The 27,833-nt window shown below is 40.7% G+C and overlaps 2 protein-coding genes across 2 annotated transcripts in view; one reads left to right on the top strand and one right to left on the bottom strand.

Annotated features, from left to right (window-relative positions):
- The first annotated feature begins 343 nt into the window (after window positions 1-343).
- Window positions 344-20,232, top strand: SERINC1 (serine incorporator 1). Its single transcript, XM_027891783.1, has 10 exons — window positions 344-499; window positions 7,595-7,756; window positions 9,250-9,443; window positions 12,365-12,444; window positions 12,634-12,771; window positions 15,018-15,187; window positions 15,349-15,439; window positions 16,538-16,679; window positions 16,792-17,022; window positions 18,579-20,232. Exons 1-10 carry the CDS (start codon window positions 461-463, stop codon window positions 18,715-18,717), a joined length of 1,386 nt encoding a protein of 461 aa, XP_027747584.1. The 5' UTR covers window positions 344-460; the 3' UTR covers window positions 18,718-20,232.
- A 799-nt stretch (window positions 20,233-21,031) lies between these two features.
- The window catches only part of HSF2 (heat shock transcription factor 2), an 18,727-nt gene continuing 11,925 nt past the window's right edge, over window positions 21,032-27,833 (bottom strand). Inside the window, 6 exon segments of the mRNA XM_027891786.1 lie at window positions 21,032-21,957; window positions 22,330-22,414; window positions 23,011-23,070; window positions 24,459-24,564; window positions 25,129-25,407; window positions 26,703-26,946. Coding sequence (XP_027747587.1) covers window positions 21,668-21,957; window positions 22,330-22,414; window positions 23,011-23,070; window positions 24,459-24,564; window positions 25,129-25,407; window positions 26,703-26,946 — 1,064 coding nt within the window. The 3' untranslated portion in view covers window positions 21,032-21,667.

Raw genomic sequence — 27,833 nt, 5'->3', positions numbered from 1 at the left:
CTACATCCTTAAAGTTTGTTAATTCCCTGGTGTCCTTCACTAAGGGATGCTGCTATCTGTTCTACCGACAGACAACAACATCTTGATTTACTACATCCACAGTTTACAACTAACAAGCCTGAAGCTTTAGTTCCCGGGTGCCCTTGCCTAAGGGATGCTGGCTGCTGCCCGTCCCACTGGTTGGGTATCCTTTCTCGCCGATGAGGCTTGAAAGCATACAAAGATCTGACACCAAAGAACACCCTGGCTTCACATACTCTTGGCACGTTCCCCGTCCCGCCACGGTCCCCGTCCAGCCGGGCGGCGCACGGGGCATCCCTGCCTCCTCCCGGCTGGAAGTGACGCTCCCGCTGCCGTCAGAGCGGCGGAAGCGCCGCCGGGAGCAGTAAACAACGGCGTCGGAGCCGCGGTCGCCGCGCTTCCATCTTGGAAGAGCACGAGTCGGAGCTGGTCGGGGACCATGGGCGGCGTCCTGGGCCTCTGCTCCCTGGCGAGCTGGGTAAGCGGGGCGCGGGGGGTCCCTCCTTGCCCGCCGCAGGCTCGGAGCCGGCGGCCGCGGCTCCCTGCCCTTCTCTTCGCCGCCTGCACTTCCCTCGCCGCCCGGGCCTCGCCCATCGCCTCGCCGTGCCCGTGTCTCCAGGGGGCGGCTGTGGCGCTGCCTTCCCCCCCCTGCCCCGGCGCGGGGAGGCTGCGGGCCCCCTCCCCATTCCCCGCCGGTCCCTCGGCCCCGAGCGGGCGCTGCCCCCGCTCCTCCCGGGCAGGGCTGTGACCCCGGCGGGCTGCAGAGCTCGGTCTCCGCCGTGGGGCCCCCGCTCGGGCTTCTCCGTGGATCTCCAGGCCTCCTGCGGTGTCGTGTTGGCGGGGCCGCTGCCAGCTCCGTGCTGACCCGGCCAGGCCGGGCGGTCGCGCTGCGGGTCGCCCTTAATCCACCCCTTTGTCCTGGGGGTGTTACGGTGTCCACTGAAATTCCCTCTCCCCGGTCCTGTAAAGGAGTCACAGTCTCATGAAATGCTTTGAACTTCAGCGTTTGGGTGTGGTGGTTTTTTTTTTTTTTTTTTTTTTTTTTTTTTTTTTTTTTTTTTTTTTTTTTTTTTTTTTTTTTTTTTCCCGGGAAAATTAGAACTCTCGTGTTTCCCCGATTCTGATATTTGTATTTTAATTCCTCTTTCCCTTGGCTTTGTCTTGAGCAGCTCCACCCTGTGTAGCATCTTTGTCTGACCGAGCCATCGTTTTTCTCAGCGCACACTAATCCGTGGCGGTGTGTCACCACCGTGCTGAGCATCGTCAGGTGTTTTTCTTAACGGGGAACAGTAGTCTGAGGTGGTATTAAAACTGTTTGCACTATGCAGGAAAGCAAAGAAGTTGATAAAGGGTCCTCATCTGAGGCATTGCTCTTTTATCCATAAGTGATGATAACGTATTTCCAAGTCTAGTCCCTAGGTATATAGACACAATCAGGTGGACTGTGAATTTCTAGACGTTTGGCTTAAAAATGTCAACGGAATAGCGAAAATCTGAATTTTCCATGCCTAAAATATTGTACCATACAGGGATTAAGTTAGATTACCTATATTTAAACAGTTCGTACACACGTTTTAGTGTAGTAAAAAAACTTCGTATTTATCCAAGCTCCTATTTTTTGTGCTATCAGAATGTATGGGCTTTGGCTCCCCCGGTACAGTGATGTTTAATTAAGTGAGATGATACGTAATGTACAAATTATATGAAATGATCCTAGAACTTGAAAATTTATATGAGCTGACTTTCCAGGCTGATAAGCATGTAAATGATCAACTAGAACACTGATAATACCCAGTTAACTAAGTACTGTCAGTGTTCATTTTCCTCTCATTAGCATTTTAAACACTACACTTTGCTAGTTAGACTTTAATTACTAGCTGAATATACTTAACATTAATTTTTTAAATGAATATAAAAAATTACTGACAGTGTGACTATAGGTTTTAGTTCAAATACTTGGAATACTTGAATTAATATATGCAACATTTTCTAGTTCATAAACAGCCTTTTTGACAACTGGTTTGTATTTGGAGTGCATGAAGAACCCCTGTGTACTTGCTTTTGAGTGTTTGCTTCTGTACAGAGAAATTCAGCTAATGGCCTGTTAGATAAAATGATTTGCATGAGAATGTAGTCTTAATTAAGTCAAATGTACTCTGAGTATCTAACCCCTATCCCTTCCTTTAAAGTGGCCAAACAAATCAGGGTGGGTTTTTTTGTTGTTTGTTTGTTTGTGTGTGTGTGGGTTTTTTTCTTCTTTTTTTTTGGTTTTATTTTTCTTTTCCCCTGTTGGCTTTAAGCATTGATTTTCTTTCCACATTTAAAACCACAACTAATAAGCACTTAAAGCCCATATGATAGTTCTTAATAGGAGAAATCTGTCTGTGCTGGTCTTACAGGATATGTCACTGTTTGTGGCTCTGAGAAAGAAGCAAATTGTGAGGGTGAGAGTGCAGCGGTACCAGATGTAATGGAGTTTGTGGTAGTGCAGACTGTGCCATGGCCAGGAAAACTCTTTTTCCTGTGAGGACACTGCTGTCAACGTGGCCTTGGCTCAGTTCTCTGCAGGGCCACGTGTTGTGCCGTGCAGAGCTGCTTTGCGTAGCCTTGGCATCAGGCCTCATGCCAGACTTGTTTCTTTTGGACTTTTTGCGATGTGCTATGGCTGGTTTTAGCTCTGCCCTCCTGTGTGCTTATCAGGCAGTGTTTCACTTCAGTGTTTAAGAGGAAAGTCAGAGTTGGCGGGTGCGGTGGGGGCAAAGGTGTAAGAGTACTGTCATCTCACCAAAAGTTTTCTGATGCTGATGACGTAGATTGGTCAGGCAGTGCCACTCTGCTGCATTTTGCCTCTATTGCACTGTTCTCTGACATAGCTGAGCTGCTGTTTTGCTCGCTTGAATATTCTCTGTCAAGGTAAAGATCTTGATTGATTCAGTGCCTTTCAGCAAAAGAGTAGGGATGATGTAGCTAAAATCTGACTAGGCCCAGCAAGGGCTTAGTGTTTTTGCAAGTACTTAATTTAGTACATAATCATTTAGTCATTACTCCAGTAGGAAGATTATATTTGATATTAAAAATTTGTTCTGTGTCCATCAGAGTCAGTAATGTTTGACTTTCAGAGATTTTGTGGAGGTTTTCTCTCTCCTCCTCTCTCCTGCAATATTCATCTTACGTGTTCCTTATGCAATTTCCACTGCCTTAGGGAATGAAGTGACTGGTGTAGCAGGCATGAATTAGCTGGCTGGTCTGCCCAGTTGGCTGCTCGCAGAATAGGTGTGTGGGTTGCCTTTTCTTATTTTGTCTTAGTAAACACCACCAAGCTGCTTATTTTTCTCAAAAATGTAAAGGGATACGAGTTGGTTGATAGGTACAAAAATTTCTGGATGGCAGTAGATTTTATGCAGTTGAGATTTTGCAACTGGTGCCCAAGCTTCCATATGAAAACAAGGAAAAAACTAATTGAAGAGTGACTTTCTGTATACAGCTGTGACTCAGCTGAGTCTCATACAGGGAGCTAAGCTTTGATCTGCGTGGTAGTATCTTACTATTTGTAATGTTGCATATTTTTTTAGGAAGCATGCTTCAAATTTAGGAGGAAAGTGGCACAAACTGTCCTTGTCTCCTCTGCTGATAGACTGAATTCTATGAGGTGGATGTTCTTTGCTTTCAAGTCTGTAACTTGCTAGAAGTGGTTTTGCTAATAGTATAATATTATTTTATTGGAACGGTGTATATTCTATTCTTTTGCCAAAGAAAGAGGGATTTGGACTGTAACGGGATTCCTGGTAAAAGTGGCCAACTTGTATAAATAGTTATCAGTAGGTGTCTCTTGTTAAGAAATGTGTGTGATCACAGCTTGAAAGCATGAGCTGTTTGGGGGCAAAGTTTTAAAAGCTGGTGTGGGAGTTAAAACTCTAAAGTGAGCTGTATTGCTTCTCTTGAGACACATTGTTTTCTAGTGGGGTGGAGACAGTCACCTTTATTTCAGATACTGCAAATATCTATTATCTCTAGAAACATGCTGTCTTCCCCTTGAGGTGCTAAGGAGCAAGCTGCTTGAATTATTTAGGTATTAAATGATTTAACATTGGGATTCACCAGAGAAGTGACTTTTTTATGAGGAACTCCTTTCACCAAATTTTCTGCAGCAGATGAGCCTAGGCATATATTGTAATCTGCCAAATTCAACCTTTGTCTTTGGAAATATTAATGCAGACAGAATTAGTTCAAGAAAGTAACTTTTTGAGCAGAGATATTCTTCACTAGAAAGGCTGTTTGTGTGTATAGGAAATAGTGTAATACAGTAATACTATAAAATTCTGATGCATTCTGAGCCAGTATTTGCTATATATTTCCTGTTTACTAAGCATAGATGTTCCTAATAAAGTTTGCATGCAGTCGTATAGCAGCCTCCAAGGATCATCTGGTCCATCTTTCACAGAATAGGAGGCCTAGATGGGGTGATCTACTGCCTTGTCCAGTCGCTTTTGAAAACCTCCAGTGATGGAGGCTACTACTGCATCCTTGTGAAGGTTGTTACAGTGACTAATTGTTCTTACTGTAAACAATTTCTTTGTTATATTGAGATGAAAAGTCATGTAATCAACACCTTCAAATTATTTGTGCTATAATGATACTTAGTGGAGGAGGAGGTAAAAAAGGGCAATGTAATAGCTTTTACATTCTGAAATAGTTAAAACTACCTAGTTTCACTGCTATAGCATATAGCAGGTTACGGGGGGACCTGCTGCAAGACCCAGTGGCACATTCTGCACTGGGAGTCGGGACACACACATGAGAGCACGAGAGATGTGACCCACAAAACGGCAGTTTATTAAAACAAGAAGACAGCTTTTATACTGGGGAATACAGAAGGTTCAGGAATAGGGGTAGGAACCTGGCTAGGAACGTCAAATCCTGAGGGTTACTGATATGGGGACTTGGAGGGATAGGCTAAGGCATATGTCAGGTCAGTTAGGGGGAAGGGAGAGCTAGGGGAACAATGGAAGAACTGTCCTGGGTGCATGGATAGGGGAATTTGCTGAGGGTGCAATGCTGCGGCCTTGTAGTTGAGCTGGTTCCCAGGCAGTTCTGCACAGCTGAAGTTGCTAAAAGTCTTCTAGAGAAATCTCCTCTTCTGAGCCTTCCTTGCAGTGCTTTTTCATCTCTCTCCATGCTCTGTAGGCCTCTTCTGGTCCACCCCTGACATTTCCCCCTTTCCTGTTTTTCAGGACTGGAAAAGCTTGGGAAAAACTTTTAGTCATGCATTTTTTAACACAAAAAATGAGACAGGGAACAAAGACAAGGATGAAGAGAGTGACAATTAGAAACAGAATGATGCCTTGAACAACCTTGTTGGCTTAATCAGAAAGGGAAGGAAAGTGGAGCCAACTAAAGAGACCTGAGAGAAGTGGCATTGGCTTCGTTGGCCATCCAGCAGGCCATGTGGGCTAGAGTGGAGAGGGCTTTGGATGTACCAATGCTGGCGATTAGAAAACTACCCCAGAATCTCTGAGCGGGGGACCAAATTTGAAATTTAGGGTTACAATCTGGTGGGACATTGATGTTTAGTTCATCCACCTTGGCTGGATTGCTTTGAGGGGCCTTTGCCACTTTCTATCGCCACAGATAAGAAAGTGGGTGGAAGGCAGTTTTGTGGGTCTAGAGAAACTTTCAGTAGGAAGAGGATAAGGCTGGGAGTTATTGCACCATGCGGTGTTGTTAGTATAGATGGAGGAGTTGGGGGATATGTTAGCTTCTAGGGTAAGGCGATTAGTAGTGGGTTTGAATCTAAAGCTAGTGGTAATAACAGCTGAACCTAAAAGGTCTAACTATTGGGGATTAGTGTCTGGGGAACCTAGATATGGGAGGGTTTGGGTAATAGTGTTTGGAGGCAAAAGGAGATTATCTACAAGGGAAGTGTTTTGGATAAACCTGTTCCAGCCAGGTATACCCATGAGACAGCTTTTAAATGGGTTACTCACACTGTCCAGGGAAAAGGCACATTGTGTCTGTGTTGGTGGTTTTTGCCAGGTGATCCAGACATTTTCTGTTGGTTGTTGCATGCAGTCTGGAACTGTGAAGGCTAAGGTACAATAGCAAGACAAATTTAGTACTGAAGTTCTCTAATTTAAAGCTGATTCTGTAGCATAGTGGCGTGAAAATTCTTGGCTCCTCCACCCTCGGAAAGGAACACAACTACAAAAAAGAATACAAGAAATGATTTAAAAACCCCAGGTCTGTGAGTCCAGTGTCTGGGTTGAACACTGCTCAAACCTGTAAGGATCAGCCTTTTCCCCAAGGGCTTCTCAGGAAGCTGCCGAGAGTGTTGTGGCAATTTGTCTGCTTTTCCCTGCAACCCCTGGGGCCTTTCTGGTAGCAGCAGACTGTTGGCATTTTTGTTTGTCATATGACTAAACTTTTAAGAACTCTTTCTGACACATTCCAGTCATACTGGGTGATTGACATGCCCTGGTCATGTGGCCATGTAACTACTCATGTCCTTATGTGACCGACCGTGTGCCTTTCGTGCACAGGTGATGGACACCTTTGGCTTTTGTCACAGGTCAAAGGTGTCTCTGGATGTGTGCTGGGGGAGAAGACGGGTTTTAACCCCGTTCTATATCTTTGTCAGAGGTAGCATGGTCCGTTGTAGCTCAGAGAGGGCAGTGCTCTCACATTTTGATTGTGTCTTTCCTCTTTTGGTTAATGTTTACTTCTGGGACCTTACCTTTCTTTTGCTTCCGGAATTGCCACTCAGCAAGTGGCAGAGAATTGTTTCTCGCTCCCCAGCCATTTCCTGGTGAAACAGAACTATCTGTTCCCTTTCTTTCTTCCAACAATTTTCTAGTTTTGTCCCTCTTGTAGTATTATAGCTGTACAGCATTCCTATCCACTTTTGCTGTTGATATTTGGTATCAGTAACACATGTACTTTGTGTTTACTCTGCTCTTACCTTTTTTAACTTTTACATTGCATAAGTTAATTTTGAAAGGTAACACAATTATGTGATACATGATTAGATGATAATACAAAATAATTTGTAACCTGACCTAAGCTTTAGGCTATTTTACTTACTTTTTGTGCTCCAGAAATGTTTATGGCCCCAGTGAGGATTGTGTCCCAACTCTGCCAGGTGCTAAAAGCATACCCACATGACAGTTGTGCTCATATTTTTTTTTCCTGCCTTGTATTTGTCTCATCATCTGTACAGCTGTGGAGGGGAGGATGCAGTTGCTAACTCAAAGTAATCCTTGCATCTCATTTAGCTGAAATGGAATAAATTCAAGAGAACAAATGAGCCTGGACCAAGTCTTTATTTCTTCTCAGTGGATAAGGGATTACTTTCGACATAGCACTGATTTCACTGTACAGCGGCACATCAGGAAGCACTGCCAAGGCTGCTGGGTGGCTCTCTGATATGTTTGCAGTGACTTAGCGTGCACTGGTGGGTGGGATGCATAGGATGAGTCATTTTGCATCATAACTTCAGAGGATCTGCACAACCTGATTAAATATTGAAATCTAGCAATGCAAAGCTTTATAAATAATTTATGTTCTGTCTCCCTCTCAGATACCATGCTTGTGCGGAAGTGCCCCGTGCCTGCTCTGCCGATGCTGCCCCAGCGGAAACAACTCCACCATAACCCGGCTGATCTATGCCTTCTTTTTGCTCCTTGGCGTGAGCGTTGCCTGCGTGATGTTAATACCAGGCATGGAGGAGCAGCTGAAGAAGGTCAGGTCACTTTATTGCTAACTGTTTGGTAGAACAAATGTCACAGATAATACTAATTGACATCTTGAAAGCCTGGATTTTGTTTGGAAATATGTAATTTTGCTACCACTTGTGCTTCACAGTCACCATTTATTTGATTGTAGATCAAACAAACAAAGAACTTCTGGAAAATCACTTCATAGATGAAAAGAACTATTTTGAGGTGAAGTTGCACCTTTTCTTTAATAGCTCAGAGCAGAAAAAACCCGATTTTTTATCAAACAAGAAAATTTATGTGCATTTAGTTCAGATTATGTCTTAAGGAGATGCTTGTTTTTGTGGCAGTTGATTGATTTCGATCGCAGTTAAAAATCTAAGATATCTTCTAGTTTTATTTTGCTGTACTTAAGTTCTGTTTTAAAGTCTGCAATACATAACAAAAATACTTGTCATTAATCATAGTAGTGTATTTTTCACTCAGGAACTCAGGAAGTTGTTGTAGGATTTTACAGTTTATTGGTTATATGAAGATGTGATAATACATGTAAAATTAGAGAGTCATAATGTGAGCTATGGTACAGCTTATAGGTTCACTCAGCTTGGGTTGCCTGTACCGTACTTCTGCTAGTCTTTGTTTTGCTGTCTTTGTTTTTTTTTTCAGTAGATAGCAACTTTGGTTAGGCATTCTTTTGATTTCTTTTCCCCCAAAATGATTAATTTGTAAATGTTTATTTCAGTGTGGTGTAGTAACCACACTGGAGCTTCAATGAGAGCCGTGTTAGTCACATAGGAAAGAAAATTACAGCCTTCTGGAGCATGATTTGACTTCTGAAAGATGTTGCTCATGTCCTGGTAGTGACTGGAAAGAATGTTCTCAACTGTTTCATATGGAAGTTACAGGTACACCTAATTGATGGTGATGTTACATTTTTTGGGAGAGGCTGAGACTGTTTTTAAGAGATGTGAGCTGGCTGCCACCTCCTAGCTGTGTCATAAGCCTGACAATAACTGTCAAGTCAAATTTATGAATTCCCAGATCTTTTATTTAATTCTTGATTCATATTAGCAAGTGAAAACTGCATTTCTTTGAAAAGTTCCAAAATTGCTAATAATGTTAAAAAAAGCCTTCTGTTCATAAGATCCCTGTACCATCCCTGGAAACTTTCAGAGTCAGTTTGGATGGGACTGTGAGCAACTTGATGTGGTTGAAGATGTCCATGCCCTTGGCAGGGGGGTTGAACTAGGTGATCTTTAAGGGTCCCTTCCAACCCAATTTTAAGATTTATTTTTGGTTTTGTTTGGAATTTGCCTATGCAGGATTTTTTTCCTTGGATGTGTTTGATATCCCAGTTGGACTGTAAGTACCTATACAGCCCTTCAGTATCATATTTTCTAACAATGTTAATAGCTGCATAATGTTATAATGTTATTGAGTTACATATTGGCAATTTGTTAGTAAGCATTTACTTAAGGAGGTGTATAAAGATCACTGAAGTATCTTGTATTTATCACAGATCCCTGGATTTTGTGATGGAGGGATGGGAACAAGTATTCCTGGTGTGCACGGCCACGTGAATTGCGATGTACTCGTTGGTTACAAAGCCGTATACCGTGTGTGCTTTGGCATGGCCATGTTCTTCCTCCTCTTCTCCTTGCTGATGATCAAAGTGAAGAGCAGCAACGACCCAAGGGCAGCGGTTCATAACGGGTAAGAGGCAGAAATGGGAACTGAGTTATTGATTAATTTTTGTAAGAGGAAAAGGTACAGGTGGCTGTGGCTTTTCAGAGCCTAAACTGTGACATTAGATAATCTGTCCAGAGGTTTCCCAAGATTGGAAATTCCACTTTTGTCCGAAGATGATGAAATTCAGAGATGAATAATGGCACTAAGTTTCATTCCACTGAGATTTTTTTAACAAATAGATTAAAAAGCCTCATTTGTCCTCTGGGAATTCTGTTCCTCTTAAATTTGATGTTTTTAAGGTCTTACTCTTTTCTGAAGATTTTTTTTTTAAAGTTATGAGTTAAAGGTATCTTTTTTTCTGTCTGCGGTCTTTTCTTCAGTCTCCCCTCTGCATAAAGAAATGAGTTATGTATTTGGTTTCTGAGCTTTCCAGTAATTTTGTATTTCATTTTAGTTGGAGTTATCAGAGGGAAGAATATAGTGGGATTTCAGTGGCGGTTTTCATCCAGGCTCTGTCTATGTGTAATGTAGCTTCTTGAACCAAGGAGATGTAAATATTTGTAAGAGGACATGAGGCCAAAAAGCCTAAAACCATTTATGGTGCCTATTCTTGATGGTCACAGTGATTGCTTAGGCTACTGCTTTTCCAAGGTGACTATATTTAACAGAAGCTATGAACAGCTAAGCCATAAAAATGATGAAGTAATTTTGTTTTATATTCAGTACAGTAAGATTAAACATGTCTAACATAAAATGACAAAAAAACTCTTCAAATTATTTCTGTAGGGGAAAATAAAGTTATTAAAAGTGAGCAGAATATTGCTTTGGTTTTTTTTGTTTCAGTCTAAAGAAAAAGATACATTTTAGCAGCAGTAACTCAGTTCAGCCTTTCCCTCCACTCTGCTTTGTTCAGGAGAACATGCTTGTTACAAGCAAGAAGAAAATGGTTCAGTTACATTCTGTATCAGTGCCTTGTGTTCAGTTTTACAGCAAAAGACGACTTTTACGTCATGTGGAATGTTTTTACCTAAAACTTTGGGATCTTCTTGGTACCCTTATTTGGAGTTGTGCTTTCCAGTACAAATTTTTGTGCTGTTTATGCAACCCATAGAGTTTATTCTTATGCAACCCATAGAGTTTATTCTTCTTAGTTTATTCTTCTATTCTTCTAACATCAGCACTAGGATAAAAGGAAAAATTATGTTTGTTAACTGTTACTGGTAAAATATTTAATAATGTTATTTCCAACACTTCTGTAACAAATGGTTGCTTCAGTAAAATGCATTACAGTTAGCTTTGTGAAAAGCTTTATGGCTTTTGATTTTTGAAATTGTATGTATCTTCAGTAATCTTTCTGTCAGTGAATTGAAATATTCAGATTATTGTTTTTTCTGTCTCTGTCTACTGACTTTTTCATTCTTGCATGCAAGTTAAGCCCAGTAATATGTTCCAGCGTCAGTGCTCACCTTCTCTGCTTTTTTAACAGCAATCAGAGTGGTTTCTTGCTTCAGGTTTATAATAACAATAGAAAAAAAATCAGTCTTAATGTATTTACAGGGTAGTAGCTGGGTTGCACAGAATGCATAGCAGTGGTAGTTGTTGTCTAGCAAGTCAAAGGGTAGAGTGTTAAGATCCCTTAAAAAAGTCTGGAATTATGAGATTGGATATATATACACAATATATATCCATTCTTGAATCCATTCTTATTTCTGTAATTGAGAATTACATTGATTTTAAAAAAATCAAAATCCTCATGTGGATTCAAAAACTAGTTTTTGTGAGGTACACACTGCACTGTAAATGTTATAACTTGATTCAGCTTTCAAACTGGCTTTAATCGCTTCTCTAAATCCCAGGGAATTACTAAATATTTTTCAATATTCTAGGCTTCTGTAATCTCACATAGTTCCTCTCTACACAATTGGAACTTTTTCCTCTGGTCTTCATCATTTGACTGTAAGAGCCAGCAGGGGAGGTCAGACTTGTTCAAAGTGTGGGGAAAAAATGGGAAAGGATACAAAATTTGAAAACTGTCCAAGTGTTTGACATTGTGGAGGTGTGGTACTTGTCTTTGTGCTGTTATGTACAGTTTTGAAGTACATGTAGATGACATCATGCCTGTATTTGGAGCTGCCTGTCACTGTGATCAGAAAAAAAAGTCTTCACCTTCTTACAGTTTTATTGTCATAACAGTTTGAATTTCCCTATACAGTTTATATTTGGGGTGAATTTGGTGAACCTTTGGTGGAAGGTACTCCCTTCTGTGCTTTCTAGGAAACACGTCTGATCCGTTTTGATGGTCTATGAGTGCATATCTTTTACTGGAAAGAAATTCCATTGGCACCGCAGTGGAATTTGTGTCTTTTCTGTGAAGGATTAATCATTTGGTTTTGTTCTTGTGATAAGTTCTCATCATATATAGGCCTAAAGAACCTGAAGTTGGGTGGGAAAAATGCAGGCTTTGGTGCATATCTGTCTTGTAGGAAACTGAGAGACTGGTAGGGAGCTCTGGTATATTTTATCATTTTAGACACCAACCAGATCTTCTGCCTTTTTGGTTTTGATACTAGAAATAGGTAGGCATTTTTTTAACCCATTTTTTCTGATATGCAGGTAATTCAGTAATCTCACTGCTCTGGCTAAAAATGTTCCAAGGAAAAACAAGAAACAATTCCAAGTTGGCTTCATTTGTAATTCATGAGTGTCATCTCTCTGGGAAATATGTCAAACTCTGTCAGTCTAGCACAGTTAAAGTATAATTTACTGGAGAACAAAAATCTTGGACAGATAAAATAAGAATTTTATTCTATTTCAAAAGAAACAGGTTAAGAATGAGTGAATTAAAAAAACCCAGCTCTTAAGGATGTGTATTTCTGTGTGAATTAAATCAGAGGTAGCAGTTGCCTGAACTTTTTTTTTTTTTTTTTTTTTAAATTTCCCCTTAGGTTCTGGTTCTTTAAATTTGCCACTGCACTTGCAATTAGTGTTGGAGCTTTCTTCATACCAGAGGGACCATTTACAACTGGTAAGGGAATATTGTCTTCCGTTGTTGTATTATGGTGCAGTCGTAATGGGTTTTAAAACAAAGGCAAGTGCATGCTGATGTCTTACAGTTTTAATTGTAGCTGTGTAACTATAGCATTTCTCTGTGTTTAGGGACATTAATACAAATTATCAGTGGTTCTTAACTGGGTTTGTTTTATTTCTCTTTTAGTGTGGTTTTATGTAGGTATGGCTGGAGCATTCTGCTTTATTCTTATTCAGCTAGTCTTGCTCATTGACTTTGCCCATTCCTGGAATGAATCTTGGGTTGAAAAAATGGAGGAAGGAAACTCAAGATGCTGGTATGCAGGTAAAGGACTGTACTACGATCGAGTTTTAAATTTCAGTTTATTTGCATTATGTTAAATAAGTTGCTCACTGAATAGTGCATTTTACCAGAGTCCACAATGGCTGCTTTGTGCCCAAGTCTTATTTTCTCACATAGTGTACTTCAGCTCCATTGATGTCCTTCTGATATCAAGTTAAATAAGGAGGAGCAGGGAGAGGAGCAGCAGACTCTCGATAATGAGATCCAGTCCCTGGGAACAGGGCATCAGTTTCATAGGATCACAGTCTGGGTGAGGTTGGGGGGAACCACGGCAGGTCATCTGTGCAGCCTCTGCTCAAGCAGGGTAATCCTAGAGCACATTGCACAGGATTGCTGTTGGAACCCGCCCCTGCAGGCAGGGTAACTGAGGTTCTTGTTAATAATAGATCTCTTGGGGCAGATTAGAGAGAAAGTAAGCTAAGTGACTGCTGTTTATAAATATACGTATGATAGGTTTATTTCAGAACAGTTTGGTTGCAGTGAAAAGGAGGTTTGTAGCTGTTATGGTTATTATCTGTAGAAATACAGCAATATAAAAGCATATATGTAACACTGAAGAAAATGTATAAGGAAAAGAAAGGATAAGTGTTTGGAAGATAACACCACCCGTGGGTCCAGCCACCAGACCTGATGCAATTTAGGTGTCTGTTGGTCGAAGTGATGGTCGCATTCTTGATCCCCCAGGGGTGGGGGAAGCCGATGAAACACAAAGTGCAGTGGGTTAATATACCCTGAGATTCAGGTGGGAATGCCCAGGTACCTCCCCTGGAGTGGGGTGTTTTATACCGACTGATGGAACACTAGATCATGTACCGTCCTCTCTTGGAAGGCCCAGGGTGGGGGTGTTCCAGGGGTCTTTGATGGTTTATGGCACATTCTAAGACATGACAACTGCCTCTTTCATCAGTGTAGTTGAGCCAGTTATACCCCATCAGAAGGGATTAATGCCTCCAGGCCTGTATGTGAATGCCTCATGTGAATGTGAAAGGGGGTTGAGGAGGAGTTTGACAACTGAGCCACTTGTGTGAGGGAGGACGTTGGCATGATAAAAAGGATTATCCCACCTTGGATAAGTGGTCTCTAAGGATCTGTGGCCTCTTCCCTTTTTTCTTCTCAAAACAGAGCTTATTGCTAAGCAAAGGTTGGTTTGTCATGGTCATCCTCTGGTGATGGGTGCTCACCCCCTCTGCACCTGGACTGTTCTTATGCAGATCAGAGCTTTGGTTACCACAGGTCCAAAAACTCTCCTCCTCCCCTTTGGTTGTGGGGTGCAAACCTGGACTCAGCTAAGCACCCTGCTGCTTTTGCCAATAGACGATTGTTGGAGTCATTAACATTTCGATTGCATCCAGATAGTTCTTGAGTATCTCCAGTGAGGATGGTTTAGTGAGATTGGATCTGTGGCCTCTTCCCTTTTTTTTTTTTCTGTCAAAACAGAGCTTATTGCTAAGTGTTATAAAGAAAGAACACACACGGGAATCCTCATCCACACAGTCAAGAAGTTCTTCCTCAGATTCAGGTGCAGCTTCCTGTGCATCACAGAATCAGGGAAGTGGCAACTGCAAGTTTTTGGGTTGGTTTTTTTTTTTTTCTTTCAGCCAGAGGTTTTGTTACACCTTTAGTGCTGATTAAAAACGAAGTAGTCTGTTAATGCTTCATGCTGAGCGTAGTCATCTCAAATAATTGTTTTTTTCTGTCTGCCAGTCTTTTATTCTTTGCAGGTATATGGTGGGTGAAAGGCCAGGGTAGTGAAGGAGAGTATAAGTCGTCTCACTGGAGAAGTGATACCTTATTTTAATATAGCATTTCAGATGTGATCATTTAGGTGTTTCAAAAGACAGCATGGCCTGTTTTCATTCAATGGCCACTTAATTATTTAATGTTTTTACTAAGATGTAATTTGGAAATGGGGTTTTGTTTCACCTTCTGTTGGAGAAGTATTTTTCAGTTTCTTTTTTAAGCTGTTAGCTGAAGTGTGTGTAGCTGTATTGCTTTATACTTGCCCTTCCAAGTTGCTGTTAAAGCACTGGAGAATCAAGTAAGGCTTCAGGATTCCCGTGTGTGTTCTTTCTTTATAACATTTCAGACTGTTGAGAACTTCCTTTACATTTCAGTGCCCCGAACTCTCATTGTATACCATATCAAAAACCTGATAATTGTGCAATATTATTTCAATTTTAATAGTCTCTGTTATTAACCAGTTTAACTATGGTTTCGTCTTTTCACAGCTCTTCTGTCAGCTACAGCTGTCAACTACCTGCTGTCTCTTGTAGCTATTGTCTTGTTTTATGTTTATTACACTCATCCAGAAGGTTGTTCTGAAAACAAGACATTCATCAGTGTTAATATGCTGCTGTGCATTGGTGCTTCTATAATGTCCATTCTGCCAAAGATTCAGGTACAGTTTTAATTCTGTTATCTCAGGGTTTCAGGGGGTTTTTTTGGTTTTGTTTTGTTTGTTTGTTTTTGTTTGTTTGTTTGTTTTTGCGTTATCATAACATAATTGTGCCTGAGAGTTTTAATTGCCAAACTTCTCTGTTTTTTGACTCCTTTGTGTAGGAATCTCAGCCAAGGTCTGGTTTGCTGCAGTCTTCGGTGATCACAGTTTATACAATGTATTTGACTTGGTCGGCTATGACCAATGAACCAGGTAAGTGTAGTAGCAATGCACAGCTTTTGGGGTAACCAGTTCAGCAGTAAAAATTGTATCTTCTCCTTTTCTGAAGGCAGCAATAGAATGGGGTACTAGAATGCATGCACCTTCGAGGCAAGACTCACTAGTTTGTGTTCTCTTCCTCCCACCCCAACTTTCTGTAACAATACATAACAAGAAATCAACATTCCAAAGATAATGTGTTTTTCACTTGCTTATTTGGTAGGGAAGGATTTCTTCCTGTTACTGACAGGACTGCAGTATTCTAAAATGCTTAGATTTCCTCTGAGGTGTCAGGGAGATTCATCTCCCTACCATGTTTCATGTTTCCTGGGTGACTGAGATGCTACTTGATTGTATTTTTCCAAACTGAGGATTTAAAACAAGTATAAATAAATGTTTTCTATGTGTATTTTGTCTGAAAACAGCTGAGCATCTCTAAAGATAAATAAATTAATTCAGAAATTCTGGTGATTAAAATAAATTTCAAAATATTGATTTTGATGGGTTTAATTTGGTCTTTTATCTTACTTAACTGGGAACAATCTTCTGTGCTTCTGTGACACAGCATACATGATTTATATCAAATCCTGGCAATGATTATGGGGAAATAAGATTGCCTGCTACTTTCAGCTGTTTAATCAGTGTTTAATAGCTGTGGATGCTGTGGGTTGATAATATGAAACCAACTTATTAGCATTGTTCTCCAACTCTGAGATGATTCTGGCACCCCATCTGTAGGATATATGTTTGTCATACTTGCTTTCTAATGGTAGAATTTCTAAAGGTTAATATGTAGAGATTTTAATTTTGTTGTTTCTAATTATGAGATGGAACAATAAAGCATTTGATGCATATCTTATGTAAGTTTAAAATCCTTTTATCTGCTTAGAGACAGATTTTTATGCCACATACTGTCATTTCCCTGCTTTAGGGAGACTCAGTGGGCTAAAATTAGATTCAAAGCTATTTTACTTCAAAACTGTCACAGTCATGAAGTCCTTTTCTATTACCATGAGTTCAGCATGGAAATGTGCTATTAAGTATTTGTCTTGTTCTTGTTCTGTGGAAGTTCTAATGCAATTTCCCTCACAGACAGGCGCTGTAACCCAAGTTTGCTGAGCATCATTGGTTACAACAGCACCACCACTCCAGCCCAAGGTCAGGTGGTGCAGTGGTGGGATGCACAAGGAATTGTAGGACTGGTTTTGTTTTTGCTATGTGTTCTCTATTCAAGGTAAGATTCCTTAAAAAAAAAAATTAACTTATATTACTTCTTGTTGAAGGAGACTAAATTGTGTTTATTTGGGTAACTGTATACTGTGTCTTTCTTTTCCTGTTAAATACAGCATCCGAACATCCAACAACAGCCAAGTTAACAAGCTGATGCTGACCAGCGATGAATCAACACTGATAGAGGATGGAATGCCCAGGAGTGATGGCTCCCTTGATGATGGAGATGATGTTCACCGAGCCATAGATAATGAGAGAGATGGAGTTACTTACAGTTACTCTTTCTTTCACTTCATGCTTTTCCTGGCATCACTGTATATTATGATGACACTTACCAACTGGTACAGGTATTTAAATTTTATAATATGTTGTGCTAATAATGACCATACAGGATGCCATCTTTTGCTGGACAAGGAGGCACAAGTTGTGTGCTCTGGAATGTAGGTCTTGAATGGGCCTTCTCAAGGGAAGCATGCTGTTTGAGCCATATTTAGGGAATTGTACTTGAAAATTGAGTGCAGCCAACCTTGTTTTCCCGAGTGCCTGTTGTATTTTCTAGGATAATTCTTGTGATTCACTGGACTGCTGAAATATGTGCTGATGAACAGGATAAAGACTTAAATTCTATAACAACTAAAAATTGGTAAACACTAAGCCCTTGTCTGGTACAGAAAACTAGAAAAAGGAGAAATAGAACATGTTATATCAACAGGTCAAGGGACAGGTGTTCCTTCCCATCTACTCAGCACTGGTGACTCTGCACCTGGAGTGCTGGGTCCAGTTCTGGGCTTCCCAGTACAAGAGAGACATGGACATACTGGAGAGAGTCCAGCAAAGGGCCACAACGATGAAGGGACTGTAGCATCTGTCGTATGAGGAGAGCCTGGGAGCTGGGACTGTTCAGCCTGGCCAGAAGACAGCTCAGTGGGTCTCATTAATGTATATGAATACCTGAAGGGAGAGTGTAAAGAGGAGGGAGCCAAGTCTTTTCAGGGATGCCCATTGACAGGACAGAGACAAAGGACACAAACTGAAGCATGGGAGGTTCCCTCTGAATCTCAAGAAGCACTTTTTTCATTGCAAGGGTGACTAAGCACTGGCACAGGTTGCCCAGGGAAGTTTGTGGAGTCTCCATCCTTGGAGGTACTTAAAAGCCATCTGGGGCAGCTGGCTTTAGATGTCCCTGCTGGAATAGGGGTATTGGACAAGAGAACTTCCAGAGATGTCTTCCAACCTCAGTATTCTGTGAGAGGGCCTGGTGGAAGGAAATTAGTTGTCTGCTCACTGAAAATACCCTCACAGTAAAATAGTCCTTCCGTGTGTGAATTGTTTGTTGTTAACAGCTAGAGCAGATGTTCTTCAGAATTTAAAAATATGAATTATGTTCTCTAGTTATTTGGCAAAGGACAGTTTGTATCAAAATAGCAACACTGTAAAGCTATTTTCTTCAGAAGTAACTCTGATAGATAGTCCTTTGGTGGATTTGATTTGTGGCCCTGCTTGGGTCAGTATGAGATCAACATGATTAATTTTTCTAGGTGTTGTCTTTCAGCAAGGTAAAATACATTATTTTTCTCTCTAAGTGCTATCCATTTACTGCCTTTCTGCAGATTTGCTTAGAGATTCCTTGTAATAATTTCTGCTTCTTGACAGCTTCTCTTAGTAAATGTTTTTTTGTGCTGCTGTTGTTTTCCACCTTCCTGTGACACCAGCTGAACAAATGGTGTTCTTGTACAGACTGGTGTGAACTGCCTGGAAGAAGGGTATACAGATGTCCTTTGAGGTGTGAGGTGAAAATGATCTACTTTGAAAAGATTGTGGAAGGGTGGCTTAGTACACAAGTATGTCCTATTGAAAGAAAAGTTGCAGATGACCTTTTTTCTTTTTTTTCTTTCACTCACAGCCCGGATTCTACTTATGAGACAATGACCAGCAAGTGGCCGTCCGTCTGGGTGAAGATATCTTCCAGCTGGATCGGCATCGTGCTGTACGTGTGGACTCTGGTTGCTCCGCTGGTTCTCACAAACCGTGACTTTGACTAAGCTGTGCTGCTCTCCAGGGAGGCTGTGTCAGCTTCACCGTGTCTTTGAAACAAACAGTATTCTGGATAATAGTGCAGTTGTAAATACGTGTGTGTGTGCGCGTGTGCTGTCCGTGTAGTATACCCTGCTTTATTCTGCATGATTACCTTGAACCATGTCTTTTGTCATTTCACTAAATGACTTTTTCTAGCTGAGCTCAATGATAATTGCTGTAATGATGGTTTTCATGGGATTACTCCTAGATTGAGTGCTTTGGGAGCACGAGATGTAAGATTGAGAACTATTAGAAGTACGTTCTTTCCCCTCAGTTGCATTAAATAGTTGCAGGAAAAAAAAGTGCAAGTGTTAATTAGGGTAACTAAACAGTGCTAGGTCAGGCTTTGCAAGTAAAGGAGGGGCTGCCTTTGATGATCCCTGTTGCCTTGATTCCAAAGTAAGCCTTGAGTAAGCATTGTTAGACTCAAAATGGAGCACACTGGAGTTTACTGGACATCTTGCAGCACTTTGGCACCAGCAGCCTGACCTTTCCCATGCCAAGGGCAGCAGTACCTTTAGCAAAGATGTGAGATGAGGAAACTTAAACTTGCACCTGGAGCTGCAGAGGAGCCAGTGTCCTCCATGGCGCTGCTGGGTCTGATGTGTCCCATTGCAGACAGGAGGACAGGCACCCTGGGGAAAAACATCCTCACATCAGATGCTCAGAAGCATGTTTTTAAGGCACCTGTTTACAATGTGCGTTTATGTATTATTATTATTTTTTTAAGTAGTTTATATGGGATAGTTGTGCTGTAATTTATTGCTGTTTTGTGTGCCACTTTCTTCTTTGCTAAGCTACAATCATGGACTTTGCAAGGAACCGGAGTGGTGAAAGCTGTGTAAACCCATTAGAGAAATTTTTTGAGTATTGTGATTAAAAAAAAAAGAAGTGGAGGAAAAGAAGCACTGACATTACAGTAACTAAAGGAGGGGGTTTGCATTTACTGAGGCTTCAACTAAAGTGTTTCTTAAGATATTTGGGGCTCTAAATTTATTGAAATCTTTTACTATATTAGGTATTTTGCTTGTTGTCCATTGCCAGAGATGGACTTGAGCCTAGGAAGTCTAACTCTAGGCATGAGGTTAAGACATTAATCTGTTTGATTACAATACTATAGTTCCTGTGCAGTTACGGAATCTTAAATGCTTTTGTGCTTGCTGCTTTGTAACTGAAGTACTTGAGCCGCATTATTTATCTCTATTACTTGTTACAACTTGAGACTAAAGCAGCCTGACTGGGAGTGACCCTGGAGCCTGCAGCAGATGTCATGCTCATCTCTTACCGTGGCGTTTGTAACTGTGACTTCCTGTTGCTATTCTCTAAGCTTTTATTTTAACTCTGCACTGAACACTGACATTTACTGCAAAAGTCTGACATGTCAGTCAAACTTGAGATGGTAATGGAAGAATAGTAAAGGCTTGTAATAATTTGGAATATGTTGTTACCTTATTAATAAATAAATTTGGATGAAGATGTTCCATGACTTCTGATGTCTCATACTGCAGCCATATGTGTGGGTAGTGCAAGGTTTTGTGTTATATTCTCATCCCCTCTTCTGGGGATGCTTTATAGCAGTGTGAGATTCTGAACAGTAGCAGCTGACAGTGCTGCAGATCACATCTGTAGGGCAGCGAGTCCCCAGCAATTGGGGAGATCACGTGGAACCCCCTGGGTGAAGTTCTCTGAGCCCTGTGCAGCTGTGTCTGTGAACACAGCCATGCCTTGCATCTCTGACTGCATTCTTGCTTCATCAGCTGCTGCTTCCGCCACATTGGATCGCACCTGTTCAAATTCGGTAAAACACCTGAACGCTGGTTCTACTAGAGCACTTCTTCACTTTATTTTGACATACTGTTTATATGAGATCAGGAGCTCAGGGTGACATGAGTGTGTCCGCTGCCCCTTCAAACCCCTCTGGCTCTGTAACACAACTACAGAAATGCACTTTAACAGCTGTGACAGGCTTCGGTGATTGCAGCAATGGACACACACCTTTGGGAGGTGTAGCACTCCTCCAGTGGAAGAAAAACCGTGGGGCTCTGCTGCAGTTCTCAGTAAGAAATCAAGAAGGAAACCACCTTGTTGTGTACTATCACTGGAAAACAGTCTGCTGTATTAAACACTTTTCTGGACACTTTATAAACTGTAAAGTTTGGAGATAAACTGTTTCCCAAAAATTGTGCACAGAAGCAGACCCTTGCACAGCTACATATGAAAACAAGATGCTGTCATATCCATACCCATCTGGCACACAGAATAAGAGACAAACTCTTAACAAGTATCACACTTAAGTAACATTTATTTTATCAGCATAGATGGTCCAAGTTAAAAGTACTCATGCAGTCATGGGGCCTGGCGGCTGTCAAGAACTTTTCCCCAGTTTGTGCTATCTGTGAGCACTTCCACTGAAGTGAAAGTAAGGCAGAACCAAGATTTAGCAAGGTACAGGCACTTTGTTCCCAGTTTAAGCAGGGAAAAAAAAAGCCTACATCAGGTCCTGGTCCCCCCACCCCAAAAAAGCCTCATGTGTTTAACAAAATGCTGTAAAAAATAAAAAAACCCAAAATACAGAAAGTCGGTGCTCCCTAACCATACACTACTAGTTTATGTCATCATATGTAAGACCAGAAGTATAAGAAACCATAAATGAAAGCTTACTACTTACCAGTGTTGGGTACTTAGCAATGTGTGTAACACAAGTGTTCACAGCAGTGCAGCAGCACTCTGACTACTGCTGCCAGCCGTGCCTGCTGGCTTGTGTAACTAAACGATTGCTTGTAGGAAGATACGAAAGGTACTTAAGATTCCACATACCTGGTTACATAAAACAGTGATTTACAAAAAACTCTCATACCAAACAATATTCTAAATAAATAGTTCATCTTCATGACTATATACAGAGTCCCCCTCACATCAGTTATCCAAAAAAGACATATCTGTGTCCATGGGCACTGGAGCAAGTTCACATAGGTAGAACAGCGTGGCTTCGCTTGCCTCTGCCTCCGTCAGTGGCTCCAGACGCACCAGTTTGCTCTGAGTGGGCTCGGGATCCAGGCTGCTCTCCAGGAGCTCATCCCCTTCCAGGGACTTGTCAACAGTGGAAAGATTTTCAGCTGTGAAGCTCCCGCTCTCAACAGTGGAGCCTGGGCTCCCATCGAGGAATGCAAGGAGTGGAAACGCAGTGTAATGTATCAGCTGCTTATCTAAGGGGGAAAAAATGCCCAGAACATCAGTTCACATGCCTTTCTACATGCAGAGGGAAAAAACAAAATCCTACCCACAGCACTTACTTCGAGAATAATTAATAAAAAACCCTTACAGGTGTTTGTTTTAAATGTGTTGTTAAAGAATTGTTACACGCACGTGTAACGTTGTGCAGACTGTCCTGCAAAACATCAATTTCTCTGCAGCTGGTGCAGTGCCAAAAACCTAAAATCAAATATACCAAGTATTTTATTTTGGTTATTTGTTCATCAGCATAATATAAATCCAGAAAAGGAGCAAATAACCAAGATGGCTTTTAGAACAATGCGTGTTCAACTGTTTAAATATTTCAACAAATCACCACAACTAACCTGATCTGGGCTTAGAAGCTTGTGTTTCCTGTGAAGCTGCTGGACCAGCATTACTCTTCTTAGTTTCTTTTCCCTTTGTCTCCGTCTGGGAACAAAAGCAAACTCTTAAACACATGCTTAAAGCCTGTACCAATGCCACTGGAACACAGCTCACCAACTATTAAAAAAAAACCTACAATTTTTATTTGTGAAGGTTTGCAGTGACATTATCAGTATTATCCCTGCTAACAGACCTTGGCTGAGAAAATGTGGAATGGAAACACAGCCTAGAAAGCAAGAACCAAAACCAATGCTTGTGAAATGAACAAGACAAATTCAAAGAGCTTATTCTTGTGTTTCTTTTCCCACCAGACAATACAGATGAAACCATTCTAAGTGTGTACCATGTTAGCAAGTACTAAAATCTTGGGGGATACAAAGTCAAGAGACTGATACAATGTAGAGGTATTGGCCTCAAGATAATGTAAGTTTTAAAGGACATTATTAATTACTGTCCTTTTCCCCTTTGCTGTTTAAAGCCTAACAAAGAGGATGAAATCAGCTGTAGTCTTCTTATTCTCATGAAAGTCTTAAAACGCAGAGCATGAAGTGCCATGGTACCAGTAAAGAAAACAGCAAAAGGTGAGCAAAAGTTTGCACCTGTCACTACTGTGTATGTTGAGCAACGGATTTAAGACTTACTTTGGTATTAGCGATATGATCGTGATCTGTGGGATTCATCTGCACGGAGCTTGTAAAAAGCTGAATGAGACAAAACACATCAAGTTTTAGGTATCTTGATGTTGCTGTTAAGAATATAGGACCATTGCATCTGCATGTATGAGAATAATCCCCTGTACTTATTCCACCCTCTATGAGGACTGGAATTTATTTACAGGTAGTTACCACTTTTGCAAAAAAAAAACAAACTAGCTTTGGAGCACAATTGGGATTCCATGAGGCTCAGTCACAAAGGAAACAACTATATTGCATCTAACTAACATGGTTTGCTGCAGTTTTAAAACACCATTTTCTTCTTACTTTGCTGCATGGATAATTCTGTCTACAATATGGACAAACACACCCTGCCCAAGTTTCCAAGTGACACCAAACCAGAAGGAGTCACCAGTATGCGGGAGAGCAGAGCTGCTGTTAAGAGGTATCTCAACTAAGTGGGAGAGGGGCCAACAGAACTCCAGCAGATTCAACAGCCATGCGTCTTCAGGACCCAGTAATCTCATACACTGGCCCAGGTTAGGGTTAAGGAATGAATGGACAGGGAGCAGCTCCTTGGATAGGGAACATGGGAGTCATGGTAGACGACACTGGTACCAGCAGCAGCATGGCCTTACTACAGAGAGAGAAGCTCTGCTACGGGCAGCCCAGCCAGGATGTTGCTGGAAGTGATTATTTCTCTCTGCACAACACCTGAGGCCACTTGTGGAAGAGTGTCCTAGGGCTCCCAGTCGGAGAGTTTTTAAATGAGAGGGTGTTTGGAGGCTTAAGACCTTCAAGAGGCCCAGCAAGCCTGGCTAATCTTGTCTGAAGAAGGCTGAGGAGGAAGGATAACTACCCTCTTCCACTGCTCTGTTATGGAGAAGGCAAACTCCACTTAAACAAAGGACAAGTTGAAAGAGTGACGAAGTGCAGCAGGGAAAACTGACTTGACATAGGGGAATGTTTCAAGCTGATCCTGCTTTGAGAAAGGGGACTGGACTAGATGATGTGCACAGGTCCCCTCCAACCCAGACCACTCTACTCAACATAAACCTGAAGGAACCTAAAAAGAGAGCCTTTTTAACCCTAGTTCATTGAGAAGACCACAGATGATGTGCTGGGTTATTTCAAAGCAAGAGTATTAGACATCTACTTGATGTCTAAGTTCATGTCACAACAAATATAAGCACGATTTCGTTCATTAATGAAGCCATTCTTCAATAAAAGAACTTATGCATTAATTTGAGCAGTGGTGTAGCACTGAGAATTATACCAGTGCTCAAGAAACATATATTCATAAATATTTGTAACTCAGCTTTGTAAAAGAAAGAGAGGAAAAAAAAATCAGTTGCGTTTTAAATCCATTCTTAACAGTAACAATACACACAAATCTTTTGTAAGGCCTATTGCCAAAGTATTTAAAATAAAATTACATCGACCAGGAGATCTGGATCTATGCTGAACTGTCGTCCTGACAACATAGCCTGGAAGTCCTCTAAACTGCAGTCGATACTGTCGAGGTAATCCAGAAGTTCAACTCTAGAAGATAAACAGTATTTTACTGCTGTATCCCTTAACAAAGTAAGATAAATTCTTGAGTAAGCTTGACACAGATGTACTACATCCATCTAAAAATCTTCACCAGAACTAGAATGAACTAAGTTTTTCATCAGATATCACCTCTGGAAAAAAATGAAAACTTTTAGCCTCTAGAGGAGAACCCAAGTAAAGTAGATGTGTGCCCTGAAACAGGTATTGCAGGAATTGTATTAACATAACGCTATGACATGACATTGGCCCCACATAGCCCTAATGAGTCCCATATGCCTGCAGGAGTGACACAAATAAATCTTGACAGTTTAAACAATGATATCCACAATATTACACTGCCAGATTACACATCCCAACTCACTCATGTGAGCTACACAATGAGAATCAGAGGTCACATCTTAAAATACTTAAATGGATCTTTAGAAACTGGCTAGAATAACAATGGATTATAAATTTAATATTCTCAGCAGAAACTACTATTCAGTTCTTTTGACTTCAGTCACATAATCTGTTCTAATCCTGGAAAAAAAACCAAAAGCCCAAACTACTTACTTTCCAAGAAGGTTTATATTCTGTGAAATTACTCCATTTTCATTGAGTATGGAATCCATCACTGAGACTGGATCTTCTGCAGTTAAAGTTGACTGGTTATTCAGCTGTACAGCACTTGACATGAGTGGGCTTGTACTGTCACTGACAGGGTTGACTGGATCATTACCTGGGACAGCAACTGATTCTGTGCTTTTATCCCCTTGAATCACAGGGGCGTATTCATCTTCGTTATCATCTTCCACAATTACAATATCGGGAGAAGGATAGCTACAACTACAGCTGCAATACAAGATAAATTAATTAGAGCATTTCATATACTCTTTTAAATTGGTACCATTATAAAGGTTTAGTTACTCCTCACTTTGGTCAAGCTACTGTAAGGAAATAAACTTCCTACCGCTTTTTAATACTAAATACAGAAAGTATTTAGTACCTATTTAGTACCTCAGTACCTATTTTCCATTGATATGGTTCTGTAATGCTCAATACAGTTAATGCTGTTCACCTGGCACACACAGTTCTGCTAGACCACAATAACCAACTGCTAAAAAGCTATAGGATACCTTTTTGCATTAGGACAACTGTAAGTTCACATATAAAGTATGTACAAAGTGGACCAAAGCATATAAGGCTATCAAACTAGACAGACAACATATATTTTGCATATTTCCTACTGAACATAATCAACTCTGGAGCATCCATAACATAAAGGATCTCAGTCAACAGGTTTGTAGTTCATTATCCTTTTTATGTATACCAGGAATGAAACCTGAAAACCAAGAGCAAGCCTCAACTAATTTGCTTTCATCCACATTCTAGTTCTTAACCCTCAAGATGCTGCCTCTCCATCACAGCCTTATCCTCATAAAGCTTTTCTATCAGAGAATACATTCCCGGACATCAGCTGAGCAAGAACAATGGTATCAGTTCATGTGCACGCTAGAAATACCTAACTTTTATTTCTTAAGGCATAATACAGGCCATAACAATCCCCCGTAACCCAAAGAGAGTCCTAAATTCCTGGACCAAGTTTCAACTTGCTTGTAGATGCAAGATGAACTACTTCTGTAGTACTAGAGTATAAACACGAAGGAACACAGTCACAAAACACCTGGGACTGAAAAAACCAACCCCTAAAATTAATTAGCTTAATGAAGTTCAAAGACCACACCAACACCAGACAAACAACACATTCAAATTATTCTCCACAAAGATCTGTAAAAACAAGGCAAGTTATTCCTGTCTGTATTCATAACCAAAAGCAAGAAAACACCACTTACTCTGTCTTTGGACAACTAGTGTATTTACAAAGAGTGCAATAATACAGATTGCTTTCATCAGTTTCTATGTGTCTGCCACATATTACAACTCCAAGAGCCAATTAACTAATTGGAATAAACCCAGAGATCAATAAATCAAAAGCTACAGTGAATTCACAGATGAAGCTTCTTTATGTGCAGGAGTGCTGAGTAATTCTGACCACTTCAATAACAAATTACCTACGACATCTGAATTACTGCATATTATACAACACTGAAAGCCATTATCTACATACTCTTCTACAGACTTCTTACTTGGAAGAATCTGAAGTGGTATCTTCATTTGTTTCTGGCGTAACAGGAAGATTTTCTTCTTCACCCATGGGATTTTCTTCATCACACACATCCTCAGTGACATCGTAAATAACAATATCATCTGAAATCTGTTCTCTTTGTTTTAAGTCCTCATTTCTGTTGAGAGGTACCTGAGAATTATTTTTAAAGGAGTCAGGGGACCGAAGGATGATGAGCATCAGCATTTTGACAGTTATCATTTTATCTTACAATGCTTCAAATCTAAAAAAGTCTAAGAGTTTTTCCTATACCGTTGAGATTACAAGCTGTTTGTATAGATCTATGTTTAATAGGAAAAGCTATACAAGTAAATGAACAAGATGGAGAATACCAGCTACAGGAAAGTCTAACAAATACTACAGGCATAAAAATAAAAAATGTACTAGCACTGTCAGCAAATGCAACAGAAAAGCTGCAAAAACAGGACCATACAATAAATAAAAATATTAAAACCATGACTGCTGTTTAAATAGTACTTTATTGCAAAGCTACTAACTCTGGTTCCATGCTATAGCACTCATTTTGATGATTTCCCCCCCAACCTTTATTTGGACAGCAGAAAACAACTTTCAGTGGCGTGACTCATTCAAATGGAAAAAATATGGCGTGATTTTGCTGCATTGGAAGCTGCCTTGCAGACCAACACACTGGACTCTTGCCTCTGTATGGGGCCAGGGGCGCCTCACTCCCAGAGATAACAATGCAACCTAACAGCATAATTAATAAAAGCGAACCGCTTTCAGTAGGATCATGTCAAGCTGTATTTAATACACAGGTAACTGGTTTATACATGCTTATGTTGTAAAGTTACATCAACAAAATATGATGGAACACTTCTGCAAGTCAACAGCTCTCAATACACAGCTACTAAATTCGTGAAGCGTTCCTTTTTTTTTTTTTTTTTTATGAAGAATTCAGGAAGACAGCTAGATCATGCAGAAAGAAAATCAGGGATGCAAAAGCACAATTTGAAGTTAAATTGGCCACTTCTGTTAAGGATAACAAAAAGTCCTTCTATAAATACATTAATAACAGAAGGAGGGGCAAAGAAAACCTCCATTCTTTGATGGACTTGGAGGGAAACATAGTTAA

Source organism: Empidonax traillii, unplaced genomic scaffold (genome assembly GCF_003031625.1).
Source record: "Empidonax traillii isolate 1590-97213 ecotype Southwest subspecies unplaced genomic scaffold, ASM303162v1 scaffold330:size615109, whole genome shotgun sequence".
Classification (NCBI taxonomy): Eukaryota; Metazoa; Chordata; class Aves; order Passeriformes; family Tyrannidae; genus Empidonax; species Empidonax traillii.
Note: the sequence above shows the minus strand (reverse complement) of the source record. Positions and strands in the feature narration are given on the sequence as shown.